Genomic DNA, 27,082 nt, shown 5'->3' with positions numbered 1-27,082 from the left:
GGGGTATATAGTGTTTCTCATTTGCAGATTTGATTTGAGCGGCCCACCCTAAAAAGATCTTATAGTATTTATTATTTCTAGCTTTTAAAAACTCTTTGTGAAAATGTAATGAAAATTTTGAACTCATGACTCACGATGACAAGCGTGCCACAATGGTGCATTCACGTAGAGCTGTAATTATTTGATTAATAAAGTAGTCATTCAAAAGAAAATTCATCTGCAACTATTTCAATAACCTGCCCCTCATTTTTTCAATATTTGATTAATTGTACGGACAAAATATGATCAGCAGACAATTAAAAATGTCTACCACAATTTCTTAGATCCACACATCTATCATAAAACCAGATAAAATAGCAGAGTCCTTTTTTTTTAATAAATCTTTATATAAGAATATGGACACTTGCTTTGATGATGCAATGATGATGCATCTTTCTAAAATCACATAATTTTTGCTGAAATGACAAAATGAACAGGAGCTAGATTGGCTAATTGAGGAATGGGAAATGAAGCAGTTGATCTCAACGATCAAAACACAATAAAAGCCCCTCTCTCATCACCTTATGAACGAGTACTCGATTACTCGCAAGTTATATATAAATATATTTTTACCATAAAAAAAATAAATACTGGAGGTCCGTGTCCGACTGGAAACACAAGCGGAACCAATGTTCAGCTTGTGTTTCCAGTCGGACACGGACCTCCCCGGCCAAGCCTACTGTTTGGCTGTCTTGCACGTTATTGTTGTCATTTTTATCAAAGTGTTTCCAGATATCACTTTTCCTGGTCACGGCTGCCATGGTGCACATAACGCCAACTGAGTTGAACTATTGTAGCCAAAAAAAAAAAAACAAACATGTGCACAGGTGCACGAGTAGTGAACCGCTACTCGAATAATGACGTCAACAATGAGTACTCGAGTACTCGTACTCATCCCTACTGGATACCAGACCTACAGACCAATATCAATACTGAACGGAGATCTGTGTATACTAACAAAAACCTTGGCTGGACAAGTTAATCAGATAATCACTCAAATTATTCATCCTGCTCAGACCAGAGTTATCACTGGAAGGCACTATGGAGGTCATTTACGAGGTCTATTGAATATCCTGTCAAAAAGATAAGAAATCAGAATCAATGATTTTATCCCTAGATGATCAAAAGGCATTTGAAAATATGCCTTAGAATTAGATTTAAAATTTTACAGCTATCTAAGCCAAATGGAGGTCTTAAACTTCCAAACTTAAAATATTATTTCTGGGCTGCACATATGAAGTCTTTGATAGTGTGGATTCAGAGAGGCACATACACACACTGGCTTAATATTGAAATAGAATATGTGCCCAAAGCACCCTGCAAATCCCACCTTTTCTAGATGCCCCTATTAAAGAATTGACAGCATCTAAGATCACGCTTAAAATATGCAATAAAATACAGCTTTCATGTTAACGAAGCTCGTGAAAAGGGAAGGCATTAATGAAGACCTTCACACCTAACAATTTAGAAATTGTCTGAAGAAAAAGGTCAGATCAAAGGCTGGTTTATCTGCACTAGTTATTCAGTGGTGACAATCTTAAGACAGACATCCTAAGAAAAATGACTTTGGTCTCCACAGGACAGATGTCTTTAGGTATTTAGAGCTACCAACTTTCCAGACGACACGAAAGGAGTGGGGAAAACTCATAAAACCTACCCCCATAGAAAAGTTTCTAATAGACGTACAAATGAAAAATGGAGATAAGAAAATAATGAGTAAATGATATCGTATAGTTTTATCTATGAATCTACATAATTCCCTACAGATAAATCAGAGATGGGAAGTGGAAACGAACAAGGTCACACCACAGGACACTTGGTGTGTACTGAGGCACAACTAGTTACAAACTTAAAACACGTGGAGGCAATTCAAATGGAAAATAGTCACTAGATTCTTCAAAACACCAGGAATAAACCAACACCTCCCAGCTCATGTTTGAGGAACGGTGGGACACACTTTGCCAAACACACCTGTGTATTCTGATTATGCTAAGCTAAGTGTATTAGATGCAATCAGAGATGTTTTCCAACAGGATATTCCACAAGACCTCACAGTGGTATTATGGGGAGTAATACCTAAAAGCCTGGACGGGAGGACCAAGAAATCCCTTTTAAACATATAACTTACAGCAGCCTCAAGTTTTTAAACTTTAGACTGAAATCAGGCTGAATAAAATGTACTGTATATATTGTTCTGTTGTTGATGAAAATGATATAAATTTAAAAAAAAAACAAGTCCAAAACTGTGATGCTAAGACAAGCTGACAAGAAAAGTTTTACTATGAGAAAGTCTGGATTTTTGTATGAACAATTAATATTCTCAAGTGTTTTCTTCGTCACTTGACAGTAAAGTGAGCATCTTTGGGTTTTGTTGAATAAAACAAGTAATCAAAATAGTTCAACTTAGGCTGTGAGGGATTACAACAGGTATTTTTCACAAATTTCTGACATTTTATAGACAAAATGATCAACCGATTAATCGAGAAAATAACTGGCAGATCGATCGCTAGTTACAGCCCCTACAAAGCCCCCGCACCTGTAAGTGCACAGACAAAAAAGCTGGAAACTGGCTTGTGTATGTGATGCTATTTTTCCACCAGCTCCCTCCTCAACCATCATGTCACATATTCAAGTTTTCCATCAGCACTTAACAACCACCCCGGCTCAAATCAGGTTGGTTGTAGTAAATTCTGACCTTTAAAAAATAAAATATCTTTGACTGTCAGAGATCTAATGATGGTGATAAGAATAAAACACAGTCCTTAGTAAACTGTGTGGGATTCCCAGTTCACATATTTGTGCTACTACAACCCTATGGATAATGCTCTACAGGAAACTATTTTATCACACAAATATATTTTATGAGAATTTTATGGTCACACAAGAAAGAATATGTGGCTTTAAAGACAGTTTTGCTTCTCCTTGTTGCAAATCCACTTGTGATTTAGCTGAAGAGACGATACTAACAGTGCCTGACCTACTTGTCGATGAAAGGTGAACAAGGTGCTTAAAGGAGCCAGATGAGCAGAGGTGTTAGCAAACACTGTTAACTAATCAATTTAGTGTGTGTTTCTGTATTGAAGGAGGGAGGAAAAGTATCCTAGACTGATGTGCATGAAACAATGCAAAGTTAGATAGTTTTCACTGAACAATAAGAGTGGGAATCCCCTGGAACTTTTCAATCCTACTCCCTATGGAATCAGCAAGCCACTGGGAATGATGTCAGGACAGACATAAAAGCCATCGTCACGCCACCCATGAGGATGAAGTCTCCCTACGGGTGATTGCTCAGTTCTCTATGGCTGTACTGGCTGGACAAACCTGAGCATCTCCACGGTGACAAGACACAAAGGTAGAGGAGCTCCCAATCACACGAAAGCATAAGTGAGTGGGACCTATCAGTGTGTAGCATTACTTTGTCCTGCAGACATGAAAACCAACATTACTTGAGCCATTTAATAAATTACAAACACCACACTAACAGCTCAAAACATGTCACAGCAGCTGGTCTGGGACCAGTAGCGACATTAAAAAAAAAAAAATGGGTCCAGTGAATTTCTGTCAAAGGTTTGTGGTGCTTTGTTTGTCAAAATCCCAGCATGGCTGGGGCACAACGGAACACTCCAAAGGGAGAGGAAAAACATCCTTGACGACAACTGAGATTCAGGGTGGTTGCACCACTATTTATAACCTGCCCAGTCTGCTCTGTGACAGCAGAGGGGGACGGAGGGAAGGGGGGGAGAGAGAGAGAGAGAGAGAGAGAGAGAGAGAGAGAGAGAGAGAGAGAGAGAGAGAGAGAGAGAGGGAGAGAGAGAGAAAGAGAGAAAGTGAGAGAAAAGAAAGAGGAGGGAGAGAGCGAGAACCAGACACACAGGCAGCGGGTGGCCTGTGAATTCCAGAGCAGAGGAAAAGACCATTGTTTTCTTTTTTTCCCCCCATGACTGGGGCCCTGTGTGATTAGCGTACTGGGTAAAGAGGCAATACAGCTAAAAACAAGGCATGGATATAGCCTAAAAGTGGTTCTTCCGTATTATTTTGTCTATTATTCTGCCAGTAAGTAAAAATCTATTATACTGCCCTGAAAGAGTCTCTTAAAACAGGAAACTCTGATGTGCCACCCCACATTGTGGTAATGATAAAGACGTGCTAACAGCAGATAGCAGAGTTCTGGCCATTTCTAACCTGAACAGCACAACAGGCATGCAAACAACACACACACCCACACCCACACCCACACACAATTATGTCGCTGCATGACCCACATGGTCACCTGACTGGGAAATCTGGCAAACAACACCAAAACAACTCCAAAAACAATAACACACCACAACAAAAACTCCATTTGAGCTGTCAAACACCAGCAGCCTGTGATGTGTGGAGACAGGGTGAGGTAGGACGAGTCGGGGAGTTGGTGGGGATGCATGGCAAAAATTGCTACGGTCATTTTTCTCCTCACTTCCCGCTTCTCCATCTCTTATCAATAAACCCAGACACTGAAGGCAAGAAATCCAGCTCAGCAGATAGCGAAGAGGAGGTGGAGGATGTCTCAGTCATACACAAATACACTCAGAGCGAGAGGAGAGACAGACAACGCTGGCACAGTTGGCACGACAGAACCTCTTTCAGTTTTCTCTAAAACTCTCATATCACAAGTGTAATGCAGTGCACAATGCAGGACGTGCCCAGCTGATACACAGGATCGGGATAAGGGCCAATCAAGACTTTTTAATACATCAATAATGTTGTATAAAGCCTGATCCATTTACAATCCTTGGTTTGTCTTGGGTACAACAGATGTTAAAAGTACCCAACTGTTCTCCATTAAAAAACTAACTGCAAAGCAACCTACAAGCAAGTGACCCGCAACTTAACTGTGGGACACACAAAATTAAAAAAAGAGCAGCAGCAGTTTATTTATCAGCAACATTATGCAGGTGCACCACACCTCCACACTGCGGCTGTTGGTTGAAAACTGTATCAGTATTTTATTGATGCTGGAAATAAAGAATCACAGTAGAGCACTATGTTATAACATCCACAGATTAAAAGCTGTGCAGGCTATATTTTCTTAAAGGTTCTCTGTGGAATTTCAAACCTCTAGTAGCACTATGGAGCCAGAGTTTTTCTAGGAGCGGGTCCATGCTTTGTTTCTCTCGCGGAGGCACACAAGGACACACACTCACGCGTGCCTACACACAGGTGACGTGATACAGTCCTGCAAATGGTGTCACATTATTCCGCTGATCAACAGATGGTGGTAATGTGCCAAGATATTATTTGGCTGTCAATAACTTTTACTAGTTTTAATGTAGCCTTGCCCTCGGCCACGCGTCAGCAATTAGGTTAATCCAGTCCTGTGATCAACAGCTGCCTGTGTCTTGTATGCCTGTCGAAGTACTTCAGTACTGTTGGTGTTCCGACCATCAAGACATTGTTTTTGTCAGCTAACCATTCTTATTATTAGACTACCACCTACATATATCTGTGTCTGACATGCAAATCATTTGATTATAATCAGATATTGAATGAAAAATTATGCAAAAAGTTTTGACGCAAACTATAAAAACTTTTGCCAGATTTGGCCCAAGGTCCGGTATTTGTCTACAACTGCTTTAAGCACATAAGCATATACTGTGCAGCTTAACATAAAAAGAAAGAGCAAACCTAAATGTGACAAAATAAAGATTATATTTGACGGAGTCAAATACTCCAATTGGGATCAGTGGCAAAAAAAAGAGCAGGAGATGCCTGGTAAAATACATGCTGTTTAATATCTAGCTCCCTCCAAAGCAGCGATATGAATTTGTGTATTTATGTTCAGTGTTGCCCAGAGGGACTAGAACCCCTAACTGTGGAAGTGTTGGTTTACTAGCCTACACACTGAATAACACATGAACACTGTAAGCCTGTGTCTGGAGCAGAGCTCAGCCCACTGAGCTGCACCAGACCACATCACAGCCAGCAACAACAGATATAATATGGCTAAAGGGGCAACAGTAAGAGAAAATACCCCTTTCCACAGTGCAGGTACAGTACATGCGCAGAGTACTGCCAGAAAGGAGAGACAACCTGGACAAGACAAGAACAAGTGGAGCCAGCGTACCTCTTGTTGATGGGCTTCTCATCCTTCTCGTAGGGTTTGACAAACCACTTGCCGATGCGAACAAAGCTGCGATTCATGAGGCAGCGCTCGAGCAAGTTGTGGATGGCTTTGAACAGCAGCGTGCGACACTCGTAGGAAAGGCCGTTCTCCCACACCCCATCTTCCTCGGCTGGTGAAAGAGAGAGGAGAGAGACAGAGAGAGAGGTGAGTGGAGTGGAAAGCTTTGAGAGTTTTTCTGCCACTTTTACAAACCAGTAAGAACTCTCCAGGGCAATGTTGACGGTACAAAAACTCACATTTACAATTACAGCAAGAATGGTGCATGTTGCTGCTGTGGCTGGTGGAAGCAAACACCAGTCTTACACTTGATCAGGTACGGTACTAATTATTATTTATTTATACATACTGCATACACACACACACACACACACACACACACATATATATATATATATCAGTGTTTGTGAAATTAAGTGTGGGAGTACCAACTGCCATCCCAAACATACCATCACATTATCCTTCATCAGCATTATGAAGCGTTGAAGTTAAGAAGGTTTTATCATCAGGCTTTACCTTGTTTAAGTTCAAAAAGTGACTCATAAAATGTCTTAATGGTTGAAGTGTTTGTCTTTTTTAATCAACAAAATCATGAACTCAAACATTTTTTTGTTATGAAGGAGAGAAACTCCAAACTCTCCACCTAGGTGGAGGAATTGAGACTAGACACCTTGATATGTGTACACTGTGTGGATAACAACAACAAAAACACAGTCTCACAATGACAATCACACCGACTACAAACACGCAGTGAGTTCACTCCTATGGATGCGATTATGAATAACCTTGCAATTCCATTCTGACAGACTGTCTAATAAACATGTATGTATAGCTGTGAGCAATTATATCAACTATTCAAAAATGCAGGCATTCACTGTGTACAACATCCTACCCTGTGCATAAACGCTGTGACAAGGTTACTCTGCAGCAATGTAATGAGCCCAACGAGCCATTTTCAAGGACCTGCCAGTTAACATTGAACACCCTGATACAGAAATTTCACATTTCCTGAAATGCAAAAGAGTAAGTCATATCTAAAGTGACTTCTGAAAAGCATAGCACATGAAGATGGCAAACAGAACGTGTAAATGCAAACAAAGTGTGTACTCACTGTGACAGAGAGAGAGGTTAAGTAGAAACCTGCTGCTGTCTGCTTTTAGGCTGTGGAGGTTTCAGGTGCTTTTTCTGCTCATGCACATATTGAGTTTTAATGCCAGGGTTTAGGAACTCAGTGGAACACAAATTCACAGCCCCAGTTTTATTTTCGGTACGGGGGGAAAACCAAGTTTTTAATTTCTTGTCATTTTGCTTTAAAAGCAAGGTTTCTGCAGGTTTCTGCAGGTTAAATGCTTTAAGCCTTTTTTAAGACCATGATGAAAGCAATTTAAGACTTTATTTCAGTTTCACACTGGCAAAAAACATACTAAGGATATGAAAGAAAACCAGAGTCCCAGAATTACTTTCAAAGTATATGAATTTATTCATATTCAACTGAACATGACTATACAGAACAGTGCATATGCAAGACTAGCATGCTATGATAAATTCTGACCGGCCTGCACATTCTGCATTGGTGGTTATTGGTTCCATGATGGTTTCATTTTGCAGTTTTGTTAAAGCTTGATCAAAACAAAGTTTTCAGAAAAAAGCATTTTGGGAAAATTCAGATTATTGGATTTTAGACTTTTTAATGACATGCAGGAAACCTGAAAGGATAGGGCACTCAAACATTTTTAAACTGTCAGTAAGTGAACATGTAGAAATATTGTATTGTGGGTCACACACTTTGAGGTGAGCTACATATCTGACCAACTATGGTAACATATGTGCGAGTAACGTCCTGTCCATTATCATAGTGACCCTTTACTGGGTGGCTGGGTGCTTCAACACTGTGGAGAAATAGACTTGTACCTTGTCCCAGCCTCCATCCAGTAATAGATACAACATAATAGATATGACGCTGTCAACAATGAGCCACCGTGTTTGATGTAGCGATTTCCAGACACAAAAAACAACGCAACTTAATTTTGGTTGACCAAATGGTGACACACAATTTTAAATTTCAAATGTACTACTGTAGACTACAATGTAAACTATGATACTTGCAAATAGGGAGTGATTGGGATGTTTTTTTTAGCTAGCATGATTTAGCTAACAAAGAGCAACTGACAAACTGCCAAGCCTCTTAGGTACAACTTGCACTTTTAAGATTCTTTTCCACACATGCAAGGCGTTAGACTGTAATTAGACTGTTAGAACCACAGCACTATAATTATTTGGTTCATATGGTGTACTGAACTGAAACAACACATCAAAATGTACCAAGCTGTTTAGGATGAAGCTATGTACCGTTACATCCATATCAGAGTTGCTTTCTGAATCACATTCTGCGCTGGCCTGAATGCTGGTCTAATCTCATTAAGAGCCACTGCTCACATCTTACAGCACTTAAGCTCCTTTCAGTCAAGTCTACAGCAAACATCTCCCCAAGTGTGCCGTCTCTGCCTGAGAACAGACGAAATAAATACTGGGTGTGACCCACCCTTCGTGTCGGCTTGACGTGCGCCAGCTAGGCACAAGAGCCCAGAGGCAAGTTAATCAAATTTTATTGAATTATTAAGTGAACCCATGGCTTGCTCTTGTAATGCAAAGGTAGGTAAAGGTATTTTAAATTTAGATGACTCTAGGGCTATCAAAATAGGAAATTACATTGATTTCCATACTTGAACATGAGAGACCCTGTGGCAGCCTGGCAGGTATGAAAAGCTTGTTTAAGGAGACGCTGAGCGCTTTCATGCTTTCCCTGAGTTTAAGCAAACAGCCAGCTATGTTGCAAGGATGCAATTATAAACATCTGCTGGAAAAATATAAAAGTGGGATTGTCAATTTTCATTTCAAAAAGTAAAAAGTATCCCCAGCCCATCAAATCCACCTCCAAATGCCACAGCTCTACTAGAAGCATCAAGATCGGCTAGCTTTTAAAACATTACATCCAACCAAAGGAAAACAATTTGAGGCTAGCTGCCAAGTAAGGGGGGGGGGCTACGTGCCCAACGAATTTGAGAGCAACAGACTAATTCATCAGGTGCATGCACATCTTGAGGGATAAGATCAGGAACACAGAAAAAACAGGGCAAAGGCAGGAAAAGGGAAGGAAAACAGCAATTTCCCATTAAAAATTAACCACGACTGCAGAATAAAAAAAATTCAACAAGGGTATAAAGCCATTTAACTTTCTAGAAAATGTGGATGTGGTAGAGTATGCATCGGTCAAGTTTGTTTTTCACCAAGTCTGTTCTGAGTGATTTAGCAGCTGGTCCGGGCACTCTGAAACACATGGCAGGCGAGGTGGCAAAAAGTCAACACGAAAAAAAGAACCCACCCCACTGACAGCACATTAAGAGAAAGGACAGGAAAAAAAGAGAACAAAATAGGATTTAGGCCAAACTCTAATGTTGAAGAGGAAGATAAGTGTAGCTGAAAACATCTGAAAGACAGGGCAACATGAGCAGCAAGGCTCACAGAGAGACAACAAACCAGCGTGCATTTTGCAGTTAAACATGCAGTCCTACTTCAGCCCTGTGCTGATGACGGTAAGACTGGCAAAAACCTCCCTCCTCCACCTACTTTTACATCAACCACCACCACGGCGATCCCATCTGCTTCCCTTTGCCAAGACCACATCTGCCCCGTGCCTCCTCCTCTGCGTCGCCTGTTCCTCCTCAGTCTCTCCCTCTAGCGCCAAGCAACTCTAAAACAGGCGTCTGGTTTACATCAAGTGTTCCTAACGACCTCATGTTCATCATGCAATGTCTGCTGCAACACTCCCCACTTCAGACACAGACAGACAGACAGACAGACAGACAGACAGACAGACAGACAGACAGACAGACAGTGTTCCAAGTCAAATCTAGCATTTTTCCAATGTAAACAATGTGACACTCACTCAATGAAAATTGCAATGCAACATTTTAAAACTAATTTTCACAACTAACCCAGCAGGACAGTGTCTCTGGGTCAGATGGGACATGCAACTTTTAGAGGAGGAATCGCCATGATAAATGTCTATGCACTCCACCTGCTACAGCGACAGGGAAACAACTCCTGACTGGGTAGGAAGAGAAACCAAGAAATAAACAAAGATAATTAAAAAGAAAAAAACTTAAATCTAATCTACACAACAGTTTTGCTTTTCTTGTTGCACTTGTCTTTGCGTCCTTGTGTGAAACCCATTGGCTTTCTATACTCACTCCTCTTCAAAAAATATCCAGCATCTAAAAATGAAGCATATCAGAAGGTCCCTTTTAAATTGACACTTTTTAGTTTAAGTGAAAGTTAAAGATATTCTGCAAATACAGCCTACTGCAGTGAGGGATAACTCAAACAATGGGACCCTTGATCTGTCTCAAAGACTGTTATTCATTCATCACAGAGAGGTCAGGGGTCATGGTCAAATTGTAAAATGTCAATAAATAAATAAGTTGAGAGATTGAACAATTTTATTGTTTTCATTACTGCTTAATCTGCCAGTTATTTTCTTGATTAACTGACTGATCATTTTATCTACGATATGACATGTAAATAATGAAAACTGCGCGTTACAATCTCTCAGATCCATAGGAGATGTTTTCAAATTGCTTGTGTTTTCCCACAGTCGAAACACCAAAGATATTCAGTTTACTAACATGAAGCATCAAAATCTCACACCTTCACGACTTGACAAAGCAGATGTTTCAGAATCTGACTGAAAAACTGATCGATGATCAGAATACTTGCTGATTAATTTTCTGTCATTTGACTAATTGTTTTAGTTGCAGTGAAAGTTTAGATTATTACTGTTAAACTGTTGTAGATGTGCATATTGCAGGTTTTCCTGTTTCAGTTCCTGCTGTACGTTTTTGTGCACACATGCAATTTTAAAGTATAGTAGGTAATTATAATGAACACGTGTCAATGGTTGTTTAAAAGATGAATCTTTCTAGTACATCTGTGACTCAATTGTGTGTCTGTGAGCATACAGTATGTGCAAGAAGGGTGGGCCACGGAGTGCGGTGGACAGTGCATGGGGCAAAAGATGAGTGGCCTCATTTAGACAAAGATTTATGTGCTCAGCTGATGGTTAGGACACTTTCATGTCTCTGCCTCATGTGTAGCAGGCCCATATGAGCTGACCTTTATAAGAGCTCTTAGGCGGGTGCACAGCAGCTCTATTAAGAATACTCACATCTACCTCCAGCAAGGAAACATCATCATAGACACAAATGCACACAAAAGCGCACACAAAACGCCTTTCCTCTAACATCAAGCTACGGTGCAGCATCAGTCCTGTGCTAATCTCAAAAACGCACCTCAACACTCAAAGTCACAAAATGCCATGTGGGTGTTTCTGGGGTCCACATAAAATTTGGAAAAAGTCTGCCACCACCCCACCCACCCCACCCCTCACCCCCCTCCTGGTCTTCTGTGTGTAAGCAATTAGAGCAGCAGTCGGTCATTAAACAGCAGGATTAATGCCTTGTGATCGACTGAGCTCAAGGGGATTCTACCAAGCCTGGCCAGAAGGTTTTCTCCTCTCCTCCACTTCCTCCTTATCTGCAAGGAGGGAGAGAGAGAGAGAGAGAGAACCAGCAGTTCTCTGTAAAGTCTCCATTACTAATTAATGAATATTTCTTGAGCAGAGAAGGAAAAGAGAGATAGATAGAGAAGAGAGGGAGACTGCACCCATGGGCCAGAGCTGCATGCATGGCCGAGTTCCTGCACTGTGCCAGCCAATGGAGATCCATCAGAGAGCACGAGAGAGGGAGATGGAGCAGGAGGAAAAAAGGAAAGCGGAGGGTGGTTCACAGGCAGGAGATTAGCCCTGGAAAATTGATCCCCAAGCACAAAAGCCATCGGCCTCCTCTACTTTTTCCTCCTAAGAGCTGGTCTGGGTTTATCTATTCATCATTCTCTGTGTTGCAGACTGAAGTTCAGAACCATTTTTGAAGGGGAAAAAAGAGAAAGCATCACAAATCCAAAGCCAAGCTTAGCCGTGTGTATCACTGACTAATTATCTTTGATGCACATCCACAGCAATGTGTGTATTCCCAACAAACCTGCACCAAAACTGGGCATTTCAACGGTTGTTTGGAAGTGATCAAATAGAAGTGAAATGAGAACATGCCATTGGCTGAGATCAGTTAAAGACAAACACCAATAACATATTGCAAATCAGTTTCTTAATTGTTTAAGCCCGGAGTTCACATAGTGGACTTTTCCCTCTCCACTTTAAAGTTCCCATGTTTACAGCTTAAGTGTGGAGATTCAGTTTGACTTTCACAGGCTGTCCAAGTCAATAACATTTGGAAACTCTAAAGAGTGAGTGGCATTTCTCCTTTCTGAATCCTTGCCTGGGGCACCCACTGGGCTACAGTGCTTACAATGGGCCTTACATCATTGCAGGGCTGAATTTATATCACAGTAATTTTTGTGTGTCATCGCTCCTGTCACAATCCAAGAGAGCAAATATGCCATTGCAGTCATTAAAATAAGACTGCAAGTGCATAGTCAGATATCCATATAACAGATGGTTTGACATTTTGCCTCTGTTATAGGAAAATATGGTCCTACGATCTTTCTTTTGTTGAAATAGGCGACTGGGGAAAAAAAACAGTAGTATTGATGTTCTGCGGGCCAATGGAACCAAGCACCAGGGAGCAGCACCGATCAAATAAACATGATTTATAGAACTTAATACAATTGATTATTTAAAATCACAGCTGTCTAACTTAGATTACCAGGAAATGAGCTTGAAGTCTACCATGTGCACTACATCAGCATGCCACACAACCAATAAATCACTTATTGAGTTATTTAAAAGGCTCCTTGTCATTGACTTTAAACAAGTCACATGTGGGAAATATCTGTTTGCATTTCTAAAATTTGACTGAATTCATTTGTAACAGTTTAATCTGCAAGAGTTTAATTTTAGATCCATAGAGCGTTTCCTGTATTGGAGAAGGCAGGAAGAGTATTATGAGTGTGTGAAGAGCAGGAAACAGATCTGTCCGCTCTCACTACATGTTCGCTGATGATCGAGCTTGTGCCACAAAAATGTGTAAAAGTCCCAAAATGCAGATAAGCTGGTTTTGCCTGCGCAGTTTTTTTTTTTTGTTCACCATCTGACCATCAATAACATCCTTCTCTGTTTATGGATATTTGTTGTCAACAAACTTATTAGGACCTGTATTCTGCAGGTAGTGCTTCACACAGAGCCTCTCTCACAGATATAAGGGCAGTTCAATAATTTTGAAGTTGAGATTTTTTTCTTAGAAGAAGAGGGGGAAAAAAAATAGGTTGGCCTGTAAAAAAGTGAAACTTTCAGCCAGCACAACGTTCACAGACTACTGATATATGCCCTTTGGAACTAGATATTTTGCCCGGAGGTGCAAAGAAGGGTTGTTTTTTTCTTCACCTTTGATTCAAATAGGCATGGAAGAAAGTGGTCAAACAAGAACAAAAAACATTCCCGTGAAAATGGCAGAGCTAGAAAAATTCCAAACGTTACTGAATACCAGCAAAAACTATGCTCAGGAGATAACTGTGAAAACACAAATGCTGCTAAATTGAGCTTTTCTTCAGTCAGTCACCGGATGAACCCAGACAATGTGTTCATCATCAACCAGTGGCGGCGATGGACATTTTAAATGCAATCCTCTCCTCATCCCTCCCCCACCTCTTTTCTCCGTCATTCTCTAGAGATCTGACCCAGCACCCATTAATGAATAGATGTGTGAGCTCCAGGGACCACGGTGGAGATGGCTGATAACCTGTTCTGAACTGCTGATGACCAATCTCCCTTTTAACCTTGCCATTAACAGCTAATAATACAACGTGTAGCCCACCACATGAGTCACATGCAGCTGAGGGAACAGTGAGCTAGGAAAGGCCTACGAGGGGAAGGGGAACGTGGTGCAGTGAAAGCCCCGATGGGACTTGCAGTGCAGGGGAAAGGGACCAGGGCACACTAGTAAGAATTTAGAAGAAATGTACCAGAGAGCAATTACCCTCACATACAGACATCTATTCTTAATTTCTATGCAAAAAAAAAAGATCAGTGGGTCTTTGAGAGGAGGAAAAGGCCGCCATTTATCTTTTGCTTTAGATGCCCCTGGTCAGGAGACTCCACCAGCTTTTGAGGGGAGGGCGACGAGGAGAGTATAGGATTTGCATAAGAATACGTGCCTATAGTCAACCACTGGGAGGGGGGAGGCAAGCCATTTAATTCAGCAACAGCATTCTCTTGTTGGGAATAATTTCTGTGCATGGCCAGGGGAAGATTAGAATTGGTTTTCCCGTTGTGTTGCAAGTAAGGCGGGTTGTCCAACAGCGTAGAAAAGGGGCTTGGTGGTTTGTTACCCTTACATTTCTTCAATGGTGATTAAGTGTCAGACGTTAAAAGATCCCTCAAGTTTTCCGCCCTTCACTACTCTCATCTCTCTTGCTCACTCCTTCTCCCCTGATCTCCCTGGAGAGAAGGGATTACTGGCACACTGGTATACAGAAATGGCACTTGCTCAAAATTAAAAGACTTTCACAGGCCGCTAATCTAATGAGGATGGAAGAGGGTGGTGGGGGGGGACGAGCAAGCGCTATTTCAGCTGCCGAAAATGAAAGGAAAGACCGGATTTTCATGTTTACCGCCAACATTGCACTAAAGACTAAAAAGAAGCTGAAAACACAGAAAGAAAAGAACACTTTCTACAATTCCCAAGACAGCCAAGGACCAAAGGCAAAAAAAATTACATCGAACTGGTGGCAAAAAAGAGAGTGGTGGTTAAAAGGCGACATCAGTTGTGACATTCCAGTTCAGTGCACGGGTTGGGCTGATCCTGCCACAGTCTGCCCTGCCAATGCTACCTGTTATTTGTCGATTCGCACCTCCACAGGCAGAGCGCCCAGGAGAGTCCAGAAACAGAGCCGGCTGTCAGTCATCATCCTTGGGACACACGGACACACGGACACACGGACACACAGACACACAGACACACACACACACACACACACACACACACACACACACACACACACACACACACACACACACACACAGTGCCAGAGCAGTGCTCTTCAACCCTGGTGCTCAGGACCCAGAAAACTTTTCATTGTCTACTCTATCAACATTCACCTGACACTTGCCGTTCACCTTCCCACTTGTTCCCGGTTAAACAGTCAGAGTTAAAACCAGCTGGAATCTGGGGCCTTCCAAGGAGGACTCAGAAGTGCACTGCACTAAATATCTTGAGAAGAGGCCAGACACACAGGTTGAGAGATACAGGTAAAGCCATCTGGACAGAGATCCTGACATTCTTCCATCCCTGTCTCAGCTGTATTATCAGGTCTCAGGACACACCATCCTGAACAGAGTGATCAGCAGCTGCAGATCAGAGGTTAGGGGAGGGAGGAGGAGAGAAAGCAGCCCTCCGGCTGACTTTACATCCATCTAGAGAGGCTGCCCTGCTTCATTTCGCTGGCAGAGCCCCGCAGCAGCTACAGAAGGGGGAAAGGCTCAGAGAGTTGAAGGCATCTTCCACTCAAGAGTACAGTGCAACGGCTTCCAAAACAGGAAACACAGATTATAACATCACCCATCTTGGAACCATTCACACTGAGACACAGCTGAGTCAGGGTGTAAAACACTTGAGGAACATGGGTGGTGGGGAATGTGAAATATCTCATCAGGTGCTCAGGATGCAAGTCTCTGTGACTGTCCGCAGGGACAGGGAGGAAGAGATGCACTGCACCATGGTGTTTTATTAAAAATTCAGGTAACACAACATCTAAAACAAGACCAGCCCAGAGTCCTGCAAAAACACGATTCATCATTTTGTGTTGGTACACCTGGAAGGAAATATGGTGCAGATTTACTGGTCAATATTCAATTATCTAATTTTTATCTCCTTAAACACATGCTTAATCTCCCCAAAGCCTGTGTAGAAACACAGCAGTGACTCCAACAATTCCCAAATATAGATTCTCCATACCACCCCCTCCTACTTGAAATGTAGCACACTCCATTAGAGGGCCCGAGCCAGACGCTTCAGGTTATTACGGGGACCCGTTAGGCCTGAATGAGCTGCCCATCGTAGCCTTCAGCTCCCATTTTGAGTCCCCTTCAGGCACAATGTCCCATAATGAAGGAGGGTCACAGACGGGCTGTGCTTGGCTCAGATTCCAAAGTTCAATCTACATGGCAGAGAGCATGAATAAAGATGGCCTTTTCCCATCTCCCACCACTAATGTCACTGTTACTGAAGAGGGAAAAGAAGAAAGTGGGGGGTGGATGCATTTGCTTCGTTTCTGCATGGCTGCTCCTGCACGCTGTGTTTCTTGCTGAAGTTATGATAGGACTGAACTCAGTTTCTTATACCTCCTTTCCTGTTCATCCTCTGCAGAATGGTGACATGTGACTTTAGCCCGCTTGTTCTACTTTCTGCCAAAATAAAATGCAAGGTGCAGATTCATCTGCTGTAGGGCAGCGGACACTTGGATATAATAATCCTCTCTCAGACACACATCCAATAATAAGACAGTGTGATGCCCAGTGTGTCCAGGGAGAGGGAGTTTCCCTGCAGGTGTTGGCACTACCAGCCTTGCTGGCTAGCTCATCAGTCAGAGGAGGGTGAGGGGGAGCATTAGGGAGGTATCAGATTACACAGATTTTAAGACTTCCCTGAGGTCCTCACTCCCTGTGCCTACCTGACAATCAAGCAGTGGAATCTGTATCTTTATTCACTGTACAGCCAATAACATATCTTGACAAAGAGATCTATGTTAAAGTGCCTTTGTTACAAAAGCTGTGAGCTCTCTACACTTCACGTTATCTTTTATCGCCATCATTCTTTTAGCTATATAACCTTGAGTGGATCCAACAAAAGGTGCATTGGTGGAGTCGAGAACATATTCTCTGAGTAGTGACTAAGAAAAATAGAATAGCGAACCTTTCTCTCTCTGTCTTCCTCTCTGTCTCTTAATTTTCCCAACCAACTGGAAAAACTTACTTGGCTGACTATCTGCCTAACTATCTTGCTGCAGGGGGGTAAATTAACTGTTCTTCGAGGAGCAGAACCAGCTCTGCGTCAGAGATCCTGTTCCCCTGAACTCAATCACTGAATCTCTACAAGCACCCTGGATGTTGTTCTGTAGCTTACCCTGACCTCTGACCTTCATGTACTGAGGAAGCAGCATAAAGAGGATGTACCCGCACAGCTTAATAAAACATGCATTTCTTTTCAAAATTACATGCCCTTATGTGTATGCCAAGGGTGCCCCACCTGCAAGCTCGTGGTGTATGAGATCTGCGAAGTTAGGGTCGTCCCCCCACCAGAAGAGCCAAAGCTCCCTCCGGCCCTGCCGCTGACTTCGCCGCCATACACTTAGCACGTCGGCCTTCAGGCAGCGGCTGAAGCTGCATAGGATGGGATCCTCCTCCGTCACCGGGAAGAGGATGGGTGCAGAGGTGGGACCCTGCCACACAAACTTCTTCCATTTGATCCCTGTCAAGTCAGCCTGCAAGACAAGGGGGGGAGGAGTGTTACAGTTTGCAGAGTTGCTGCTTCAAGATCCACTTAGCATCTCAGAGTAAACCTGTGCTGAGCAGCCCCTAAAAAATTGGGACAACTGTTTGTTTCTGCAAAGAACTGCATACTTATGCTTCTGGTACTTTCAATATCACCATGAACAACATGTTGGAAACACAAATAGGAAAAAAAGTAATGCTAGTAAATGTGGTCTCACCACCTTAATCCTCATTATTGGTGAGTGCTGGGGGTGTGTGTGTGCTTTGCCTTTCTATAAACACTGTCTGGCTTTTATAGAGAGAACAAAACACACAGGAAAAAGCCTCACAGGCAGTAAATCACTGGCGGGGTTATTAAGTGTTAAAGCAGGAGCATTACACTCCACCGGTAGCTACCACTGCTGCTTATCAGCTAAGCACCAACTGACCCATGTCTACCTAAACACATGCATGCACACAAACACTAACTACCACAAAACACACACACACAATGCCTTAAGGCAGACATTCCCATTTCAGCTGGCAATCTCGGTCCTTTATCTATCCTTGTAGACATTTCAAGTAATCTGTGCGAACATGGACTGCTCATTTTCATGCCGTTTAGTCCTATTTCATTCAGGCTGAGTTGGCAAGCTGTCCCTCTGTATATTCAACCAATTAATCCATTACAATTCAGGGGATATCTTAACTCAAGTGCAGATGCGCTGAGCCTGAACAAGTGATTACCCGTGGTTGTGGCGAAGCGGTGGTCTTTCGCCTGGCTAGGGATAAGCTGGGAGATTTGTGGAGTTATTTGTGATGGTGTGTGGTGAGGGTTGGGGTAGGCTGGGGACTGTCAAAACAGAGCATTGTGTGGCGTCAGCTGGAGCAGAGCTGGATCACAACAACAAGTTAGCAAGCCGTAAGAAGCAGTGACTTCATACGGGTCGACAAATGATTTTCAAAAAAAAAACTTGATTAGAAATTGTTTTGACTACATTTATCTGAGGTAACACTGCAGCGGTATACAGGCTGAACTGTTATTCCACAATTAAGTTACCACTATGGGCTTCATCAATAATCAGAAAGCATGTATTTAAATTGGACTCTGAGAGAAAATTGGGTCTGGAAAGCATATAAAGGCCCATGGTTGCATTATAGTGTCAACATAACTTAACACAAAAGTTGTCTGGTTCAAAACATCACGATCTCCGAAGAACAACCTGCCTTGTAAGGATTTCAAAAGCTGCTACACATGCGAAGGACAAGTATTAAGGTGCAAGTAGCAGAGTTTGGTCTGTGTGTAACGGCAGAGCTGCAGCAGTCAGGCTTCTCCTTCCTGCTGGAGTGTGAGAAGCACTACATTACACCTGCGTCTTGCTCGGAAACATCTGTGCACGCAATGCAAAGGGAGGGTGGGGACAACGGTTAACTGTGAAACCAGATCATAAGCAGCACAGATAAGCAATTAGCACAGGAACACCACCATCATCTTACTGACCATGGCCGGTCCCCAGTGGCATTATGTGTTTCACTGTATGAAAGGTTTTGTTCATGAGTACCCTACAGATTTTATTATAGGCCTCTTCCCTTCATAGATATTGGTTTCACACTTTTAGACACGATTATGTGCTGCACTCAGACAGCCAGGCATCACGCTGGTCACAGGGCACTGATCCGTTGTTTTGAATTACATAACTTGTATTCAAATGATTGTTTCGGTAACTACTGCTAACTAGCGGTTACAGTAACTATTTTTTCATTATCCAAATGTGCTGGCATTGTCTGAAATAACCCTTATGAATTCATGTTTTAGGTTAACCCCAAGTCTCATAAGTAAACCTAACTGTAACCAAGGACAACTTAATACAATACAGATACATAATCATTGCTCTTACAGGCCACATCCAACACAGCAGTGAATAAAAGTGAATACAGTTACAACATAATTCCTTTACATTGTATTATTGCTGTAGTAGAGTGCATTATCTTGTTTTGCATCAGCATTAAGTCTTACTAAAAACCTTTTCAGGTTTCAGACTTGATGTATGTAATATATATATATATATATATATATATATATATATATATATATACACACACAAACACACACACACACACACACACACGCACACACACACGCACACACACACACAGAGGGTTTTAAGGCATTTATTCCTAAATATCCTACTGTACTTTAATCTGTGTAAAAGTTACAAAGAAGAACAAAAGAATATAAGTAAATACATACAGCTCTCCATCCTACCTAATTAAGCAGTTACAATCTGAACAATTACACCTTTAATTGATTTGTGGATCAAATAAAATATAAACTGATGACAACCTGGATTAAGTCTTAAGTGTTCTTAAGTGTAAATAATTTTTAGTAGTAGAAGAAATAATAAAAACATTTGCTGGTTACAGACTCTCACCTGACAAATTATGTATTTTATGTATTAAAAAGGCAACACTGAGTCATGTGTGGTCATGAAAGGGTTAAATTGTTTAATTAAGAGTCAGCCTGAAATCAGATGACTTCTAAAATGGCATGCAGAGAAAACACTTGCATGCTTCTTGTTATTATCTATAGTGACTGCAGTACAACTGCACACGCAGGGAAAAGTGAGCCGACCGACTCCATCCTGTGGGGCACTGAAACTTTGACCTGGTTCATTTCTGAAGTTTGGCTTCTGTAGTAGCACTCGCAGCTAAAATACTGATTAATGCTGCTGCAGCACTGTTAATGTGTGAATGAAATACAACAGCCTACAAGAGCAGAAAGCCTGAGTCTTCACCTTACAGAGCTATTCATAACCCTTTTGTGACTGGTTCTGTTACTACCAGAATATTTTCATCTATGGTGCAGTTTCTCTGCCAAGTAGGCAGCTGAATATATTATGAATCTCTCATTTACAATATATACCTTACCAAAAACTCTTCACTATAGCAACTGTGGTATACAGGGGGAAGTATAACCAAAGGCTTTGTGTTACTGTCAATAAGCAATTATCCCCAGTAATAAATGACTCTCTGCATGTTTATTACATGTTTATTACTCTAAATCTATATTTGACCAGCCTTCATCCTCAATACCAAACTTTATCAACAGCCACTTCAATTTATTATTATTACACTGCAATTAATGATCACAGCAGATGCAGCACTCACAATACTTATCTAAACTTATCAACCATTTGATGAACTGAAAAACAATCTGCTTTGATAGGTGCACAACACTTACAATATTTACTCTAATCTACTCTTAAATCATATGCTGCCAAAAGGAGTAAAAGAGCATATGAACAATACTGATCATGAACTTTGTCTCTGAACAAGATGCTGCCACTGACTCGCTTCAAATGTGTTGGGAACATGACATGGGTGAACACCTAACCACAGCTCAATGGGTAGTTTGAAAACTACTACACAAGTCTCAAATGGTGTGAGGTCTAAAATAATCCAATCTATAATTTTACACAGAGCTCATTTGGCACCACGTTGAATAAAGAAAATGAATCAGACAGTATCAGACAGGTGCATCGCTAGCTGGAAGTTGGTACACTCATGCACATGTTATGGCTTTGTCCTGATGTAATGAGGTTTTGGTTGGATATAATTAATTGCCTGTCATTAAGGGTAAATGTACAGATTCCTTATTGCCTGGTTACATGTTCACTTGGAAGAGAACTTGTGGGTGTAACAAAAGCAAATACAGTGCCTCATTACACCTGAATTTTTGGCAGTGAATAGGATAGGATCTTAATGAGTTGGAAAACACAGAAAAAGGACTGTTACCGTATGGATAACTGGCTCAGAGAATACATGGACTCATTAGCAATGGAGCAAGCAGCGTTTGCCCTCCAACAAAATCAAGATGAACAAAGTCATTTGTATATCGTATATAGAGACATGTATACTACACAAGGAGGAAGAGCTGCAGTAACAGACATATGGATATAAAGTTGTCTCCAGATGTGGCTGGACTACACTGAAGAGAAGAGTGCTGCAAAAGTTTAAGTGTAATGACAATTTATGCAGTGCATAATGTTGACCATCTGCAGCATGGAGTTAAAAGGCAATCGCTGACATTTAGAGCCGTCTTTTCTCTTCTGCATTGATTGGAAGTTAGACAGCACTTCAACAAAAACACTTCCAGTGAGCTGCTGAGCTCAATACTGTGTGGATGTGGTGACAAGTTGGACTTAACATGGAACCAAAGGGAAACTTCATAAACAGTTTTTATGTCACTATACTGACTTTTGAGTGGGTTGGTCTTACCCCATACACACATAGACAATAACCACAACACTGGTGAGAAAAGTGATAAGTGAGGTCCTGACACAGCTTTACAGCTGAGTGAGTTTGTTTAAACCTGCTGAGCTTCTTTGCGAGAATCAGACGAAACGTCTGTAGTCAGTTTCAAAGAAACGAGTCTCTTCCAGCGAAATTTCAACCAGAATCTGTTTTGTTTACACAGGAAATGAGCCAAGTATTTGCACTTCTGATTCATAATAGATGTAACTAATAAAGACTGATTAAAATGAAATAGAAACTGTTTATGCAATCAATGATTCTGCAAACAATATAATAAAAACAAGTGTCCCTATTGAAATACTTAAAGTTTATCTTTATATTTGCAAAGTGATGATATGATGAAGGTTTGTGTAGCACTGCTGAGTGGCAGTGGTCTGGCTTTGAAACATAAGAAAAGACTGTATTTTAGGAAATAGCTGCCTTACAGATGACTAATAACACAATGCATCTTGTACAACTTCATCATAATAGAACACTACATTCACTATGTAGCTGAATGCTGTATAAGTTTTACACATGATTTTAAAGGCTTTTACTTCTTAAACAAGCAATGTCTATATTTGCATTGATGTGCCATAGGGTCTATTATTTAGGAATAAAGATGGTGTTAAATTGCATTTACAATAGCATTCAAAAGTTACTACTTACATACATCACCCTGCTTATAGTTTTTATCCGTTTTGTTTTTGTTGTCATGATTGTTTTAATCAGATTTGTGTAATGTGATTGTGTATTAAGCAAACTGCGGGCTGTATCTTATCCCTGCTACAGAAAAGGATATTTACTTCTGTCCTTAAATACTCTGAATTTGAAGAGGCAGAACTGAATAGCCTCTCTGTCAAAGACTAGACACATCAGTACTTCACTCCTCTCCTCATCAACAATAAAAAAAGAGACAGACTGCTCTATCAAGGATAAATGTGCCTTCTGCAGTTGTTCTGTCTGTCCTTTCAAAATAAATTAGAGGCAGCCTGTGTGCAAAAACAGAGGGTGCCAAGGATATCTATGTATTTCCTTCCAACTTGTGTTCCACATGCAGGCTGTGTGAATGAATGTGCCCAACACACTTTGTGCACTGCTATGAATCTGCACAGTTATTCCCTCTTTCTGTGTCTTAGAAAATGCTCAGGTATGTGAGCAACTGCTTATAAAATGTCCTGGCAGGACGAGCAATACGGGTCATTAAAAGTTTTAGCTTTCATATGCCAAAGCCAAAAATCACACTGCTGCTGTTGGAGGGAATCTAAGGCCAAAGACACTGGATATGGGCAATAAGTTTTCCTGAGGTGATGCGTACTTGAGGGGTTACGACCCCTGATTTTGCCAGCTGCTCACCTTCCCTCTGGCCACTTAGGGCTCTGGGTCTCAGCAGGGAACACTGTGTTCAAACAGCTGCCTTCCTGCCTTTCAAGATATGAGGAAAGCAACAGGTGAAGCTGTTCAAATCAGATGTTGCAGATGCTTCTTCTCCACCGAGTCGCTGTCTTTTCCTGTCTGTCACCTCTCTCCTTCAGTTTACCCTGTCATGGCAAACATGAAACACACGTGTGCCTTTGCATTTTTGGTTGAGGAGAATGCAAATTCAATAAGTTTCATTTAAGCTAGTTTATACATAGTTCTTGTTCATTTATTGTAAGCCTCATTCAATGCTATCGCCAGACAGGGGAACAGATAAAATAACATTACTCTCCAAGTTAATTCCAACAAGTCCACTTTAAAATATATTTAAAAAAAGTATGCAACAAGTAGTATCTTACTCCAGAGAAGATTATCCACTGAAAAACGAAAGGGGGGGGGGGGGGGGGGGGGTTGCCACAATGTGTTCACATTCTTTCACCATAAAACCACAAAGTGGAGTCTGTTCAGTGAGTGAGTCATAACAGCAGTGGTGTTATGCTTAGTCTCACTGTGCAGGAAAATGTCAGCCAGACAGGCACAGCACCACAACTACCAGCCACTACCTCGCCTGTCCACTGTAGCCAACACTGCCTTCAAGTGCTGTCGTAAACATTGTAATTACAAGTTCAGCACACACAATCGACCCAAAGAGTAGTATTGAGAGAGTGAGGATTTTCTGCAATGAAATGTTAGCTTCAGGGGGGCGGACAGCTTGGAAGCAGTGTCAGTTTGTGATGCAAAGAAGTGTACTATTTCACTGTATCGTTATTATACTACATTCTATGTCAATATCACTATTAATGCATTTTTACCCACACTCCTCATTAACAAATTAATCTACAGTCTACGCACTTTGTGGTCGTATACGTCTGCCACTGAACCGCAAATTGAATCATTTAATCTATTAAAAAAAAAAAAAAAAACTTTTTTTAAGTGTTACCTCTCAGCATTTGACAAATCATATCAACAACTTCCAACTCTGGATGCAAGATGTTAAAGTGAGCACACAAAGGTAGCATTACAGTCCTGGGCTAACCTATAAGTGAAACTGTTAAGCCTGCTGACAAGCCAATTAACTGCAACAACAAACACACTCAGACCATGTTCCTGATTATCCTGCCAGAGGAGGGACTGTACACTCAAACAATGCCTTTACGCTGGCTGTAGTGGCAACGCCTGTGGACTATTCGCTCACTGTACTATTTATCTCAGAGGGGATTTAAATAATACCTGTGAACATCAAGCCAGTAGCAGCATAACCACAACTATTTAGGGTAAAGTCAACTACCCACAACTGACAAAATGATATGATGAAAAAGAAATTCAATGACTGACAAACAGGTTAACGCATCACACACTTCCTCCCAATTTATACTGTAGCTTGTAGTAACAGAAAGTACAGCTGAGATATGCAGCTACCTAGATGTTTGCAATGCCCAGGAATGCATGCCAGAGATTATATAAATCAGCCTGGGGCCTGTGCCCTAGTTGGTGTGAATACTAGCAAATGAAGTCCAAGGAGATTGAGCCACTGACAAACAAGATGATGACATATTAACGCTTGCAAAATATTGTTAACCCAAACAATCTTGTTAATGTTTGTTGCTAAAAAGAGCTTTCTAGGCAAGACATGAGGGGAGGGGGTGCTTTTATCAACAAGCTGTGCAAGTTCGGCATTGACATTCGTTCATCCACGAGTTGTCAGTGTTATGCACAAAAAACTAAACTCAGCAGCAAATGCACCATGTTTTCCCAGTCTCAGTGATTTAACTTAAAGCTGCAAACTGAAGTGCATGAAGTGTTTGGTTTGCCGGGCACCACTTGATAAAACATAGTGGAAATGTAATGAGAACAAGATAGCAAGTTTCTAATAAACAAGGTGTTGAGGTATAGGGGAGAAAGTGCTACAACAAGTAACTCACTGGGAAACACAGTCAAGCTTCTGGCAGTAAAATGCACAACATTTATTTCCGTGCTAACAGGCGATATGTTGCTATGTCTGTCCTGTGATATGTAGTAAGTGAAGCTTAACAAGCGAGTGGCGTTAACCTCGAGTGTTTTGGTTTGCGAAAAGAAAAATGAAAATTTAGTAGAAATGAGGTGTTGCAATAGACAGGCTGTTACAACTAAGTGACAAAGTGTTGAAAGAAGGGGACATGATAACATTAGCGGAGTGGGATACCTTGTCCTGAAAAGATGTCAGCTCGACAGGGCCGTAAGCCTAGCTAAGCTACTATCAACTGATGCCTCTGTGGCTAACGTTAGCTTAGCCCCTGTTCAGCTAGTTAAAAATGGCTGCTTTCCTTTAGTTTTAAATCTCTTACCAGACAGAATAGATTGGAATGGCAATCCTCCAAGCTGGCCCCGTTTGGTACAAAACAAGAACTCATCCTTCTTCACTGTGAGATCCAACGCTCCATCATTTCACTTCCCGGGAAATAAAGAACAATTTGCGGATTTGTATTTTCTATGATGTGCAGGCTTAATCAACGAGAAATATTTTTTGTAACATTTGGCTGGAGGATAGTTAATTCAACAACCTTCCGATTGCAGTTCCCCCGCTGGAGCTAAAAGCGGATAAAAGAGACTGTGTGGTCTTTAAGTCGACATCTCAAAAGCACACAGTAAAAACAAATTTAAGGAAGCGACAAATGTTCATAAAACAAAAAGAAAAGGAGAGCAAAGAAGCAACTCTCCCCCTCCCCCTTAGCCCTAAAACGGTCTCTGCTTAAAAAAATAAAAACGTCCTGTCTTACTCCTCCTTCGCAAAATTTAGTCTAAAAACGAAATACATCCTGTAAAAACCTCTCGAAATATGCCATCGGCCTATATTTTAACGATTATTTCGATCATTTTTTCAGCCTCGGTTCCTGTTGGTTTCCATTTGAATTCATGGATTCCTTTCTTTAATGGCGGCCACAGGGACAACTCTGCCTTCCACAGCCTATTGGCTCATTCGTGGTCAAAGCTTTGTCAAGCTAGCCGAAGACAGACATACACACATCAGACAGCAGGTAACTTTTCCGGCAAAGTAAACGTACAGGATTATTTTTTATTCAATATCATGGATATTACTATAAATACAGCCTTCGGAAGAACTAAAGTTGCCATTCATATTTAATTACTGAATAATATATTTGCTTTTCTTTAAGTACCACGTGGCACAAAAAGATGCTGCAACATGTTATCATCGGTAACTATTTTATTTTGAAAGTCCTGGGAGCAACTTCCCCCTTTTAGTGTGGCTAACTTGGCAGTGTCGTGGTCATGAGGGCTGTAATAACACAAGACTGATAGGTATTGCCGCTAGGCCAAGCGCAAGTGGCGCTACTGAGCAACAGATTTTGTTACTAATGATCAAACCCTATAAACTTGCTCACTTACACAGTGCACCACCTAGCGCATGTGATGTTGCATTTGAAATTGCAACCGAGATGCACTGATGCTCCCTTTGTTTTGTTTTATTTCAATCAAATACATTCACTTCACTTAGTTCATCTCAATTTAAAAGAGTGTGGCTTAAGTGAGATAAACGAAGCGGTAAAATCAAATGTTTAGCATGTGCAGAACTGTAGGAATAAAACAAACTCATATTGCTGAGGAAACTATATAAAGCAGTTATATCAAGAGGATAT

The 27,082-nt window shown here is 41.3% G+C and overlaps 1 protein-coding gene across 2 annotated transcripts in view; it reads right to left on the bottom strand.

Annotated features, from left to right (window-relative positions):
- The window catches only part of med13a (mediator complex subunit 13a), a 73,081-nt gene extending 46,705 nt beyond the window's left edge, over window positions 1-26,376 (bottom strand). The window contains exons 1-4 of one of the 2 annotated variants that reach the window (XM_087177109.1): window positions 25,988-26,376; window positions 25,772-25,874; window positions 17,512-17,746; window positions 6,143-6,311 (exon numbers count right to left, since the gene is read on the bottom strand). In XM_087177109.1, the coding sequence (XP_087033235.1) occupies window positions 6,143-6,311; window positions 17,512-17,746; window positions 25,772-25,837 (470 nt within the window). In that variant the 5' untranslated portion in view covers window positions 25,838-25,874; window positions 25,988-26,376. Of the gene's footprint in view, window positions 1-6,142; window positions 6,312-17,511; window positions 17,747-25,771 lie in introns of both variants that reach the window. The other variant, XM_023418249.2, reaches the window with a different exon arrangement.
- Between the last annotated feature and the right edge of the window lie 706 nt (window positions 26,377-27,082).

This window comes from Seriola lalandi, unplaced genomic scaffold (assembly GCF_002814215.2).
Source record: "Seriola lalandi dorsalis isolate HSWRI2012SDOR001 ecotype SW California unplaced genomic scaffold, Sedor1 jcf7180002054581, whole genome shotgun sequence".
NCBI classification, from domain to species: domain Eukaryota; kingdom Metazoa; phylum Chordata; class Actinopteri; order Carangiformes; family Carangidae; genus Seriola; species Seriola lalandi.
This window is presented reverse-complemented; position numbering and strand designations above follow the sequence as displayed.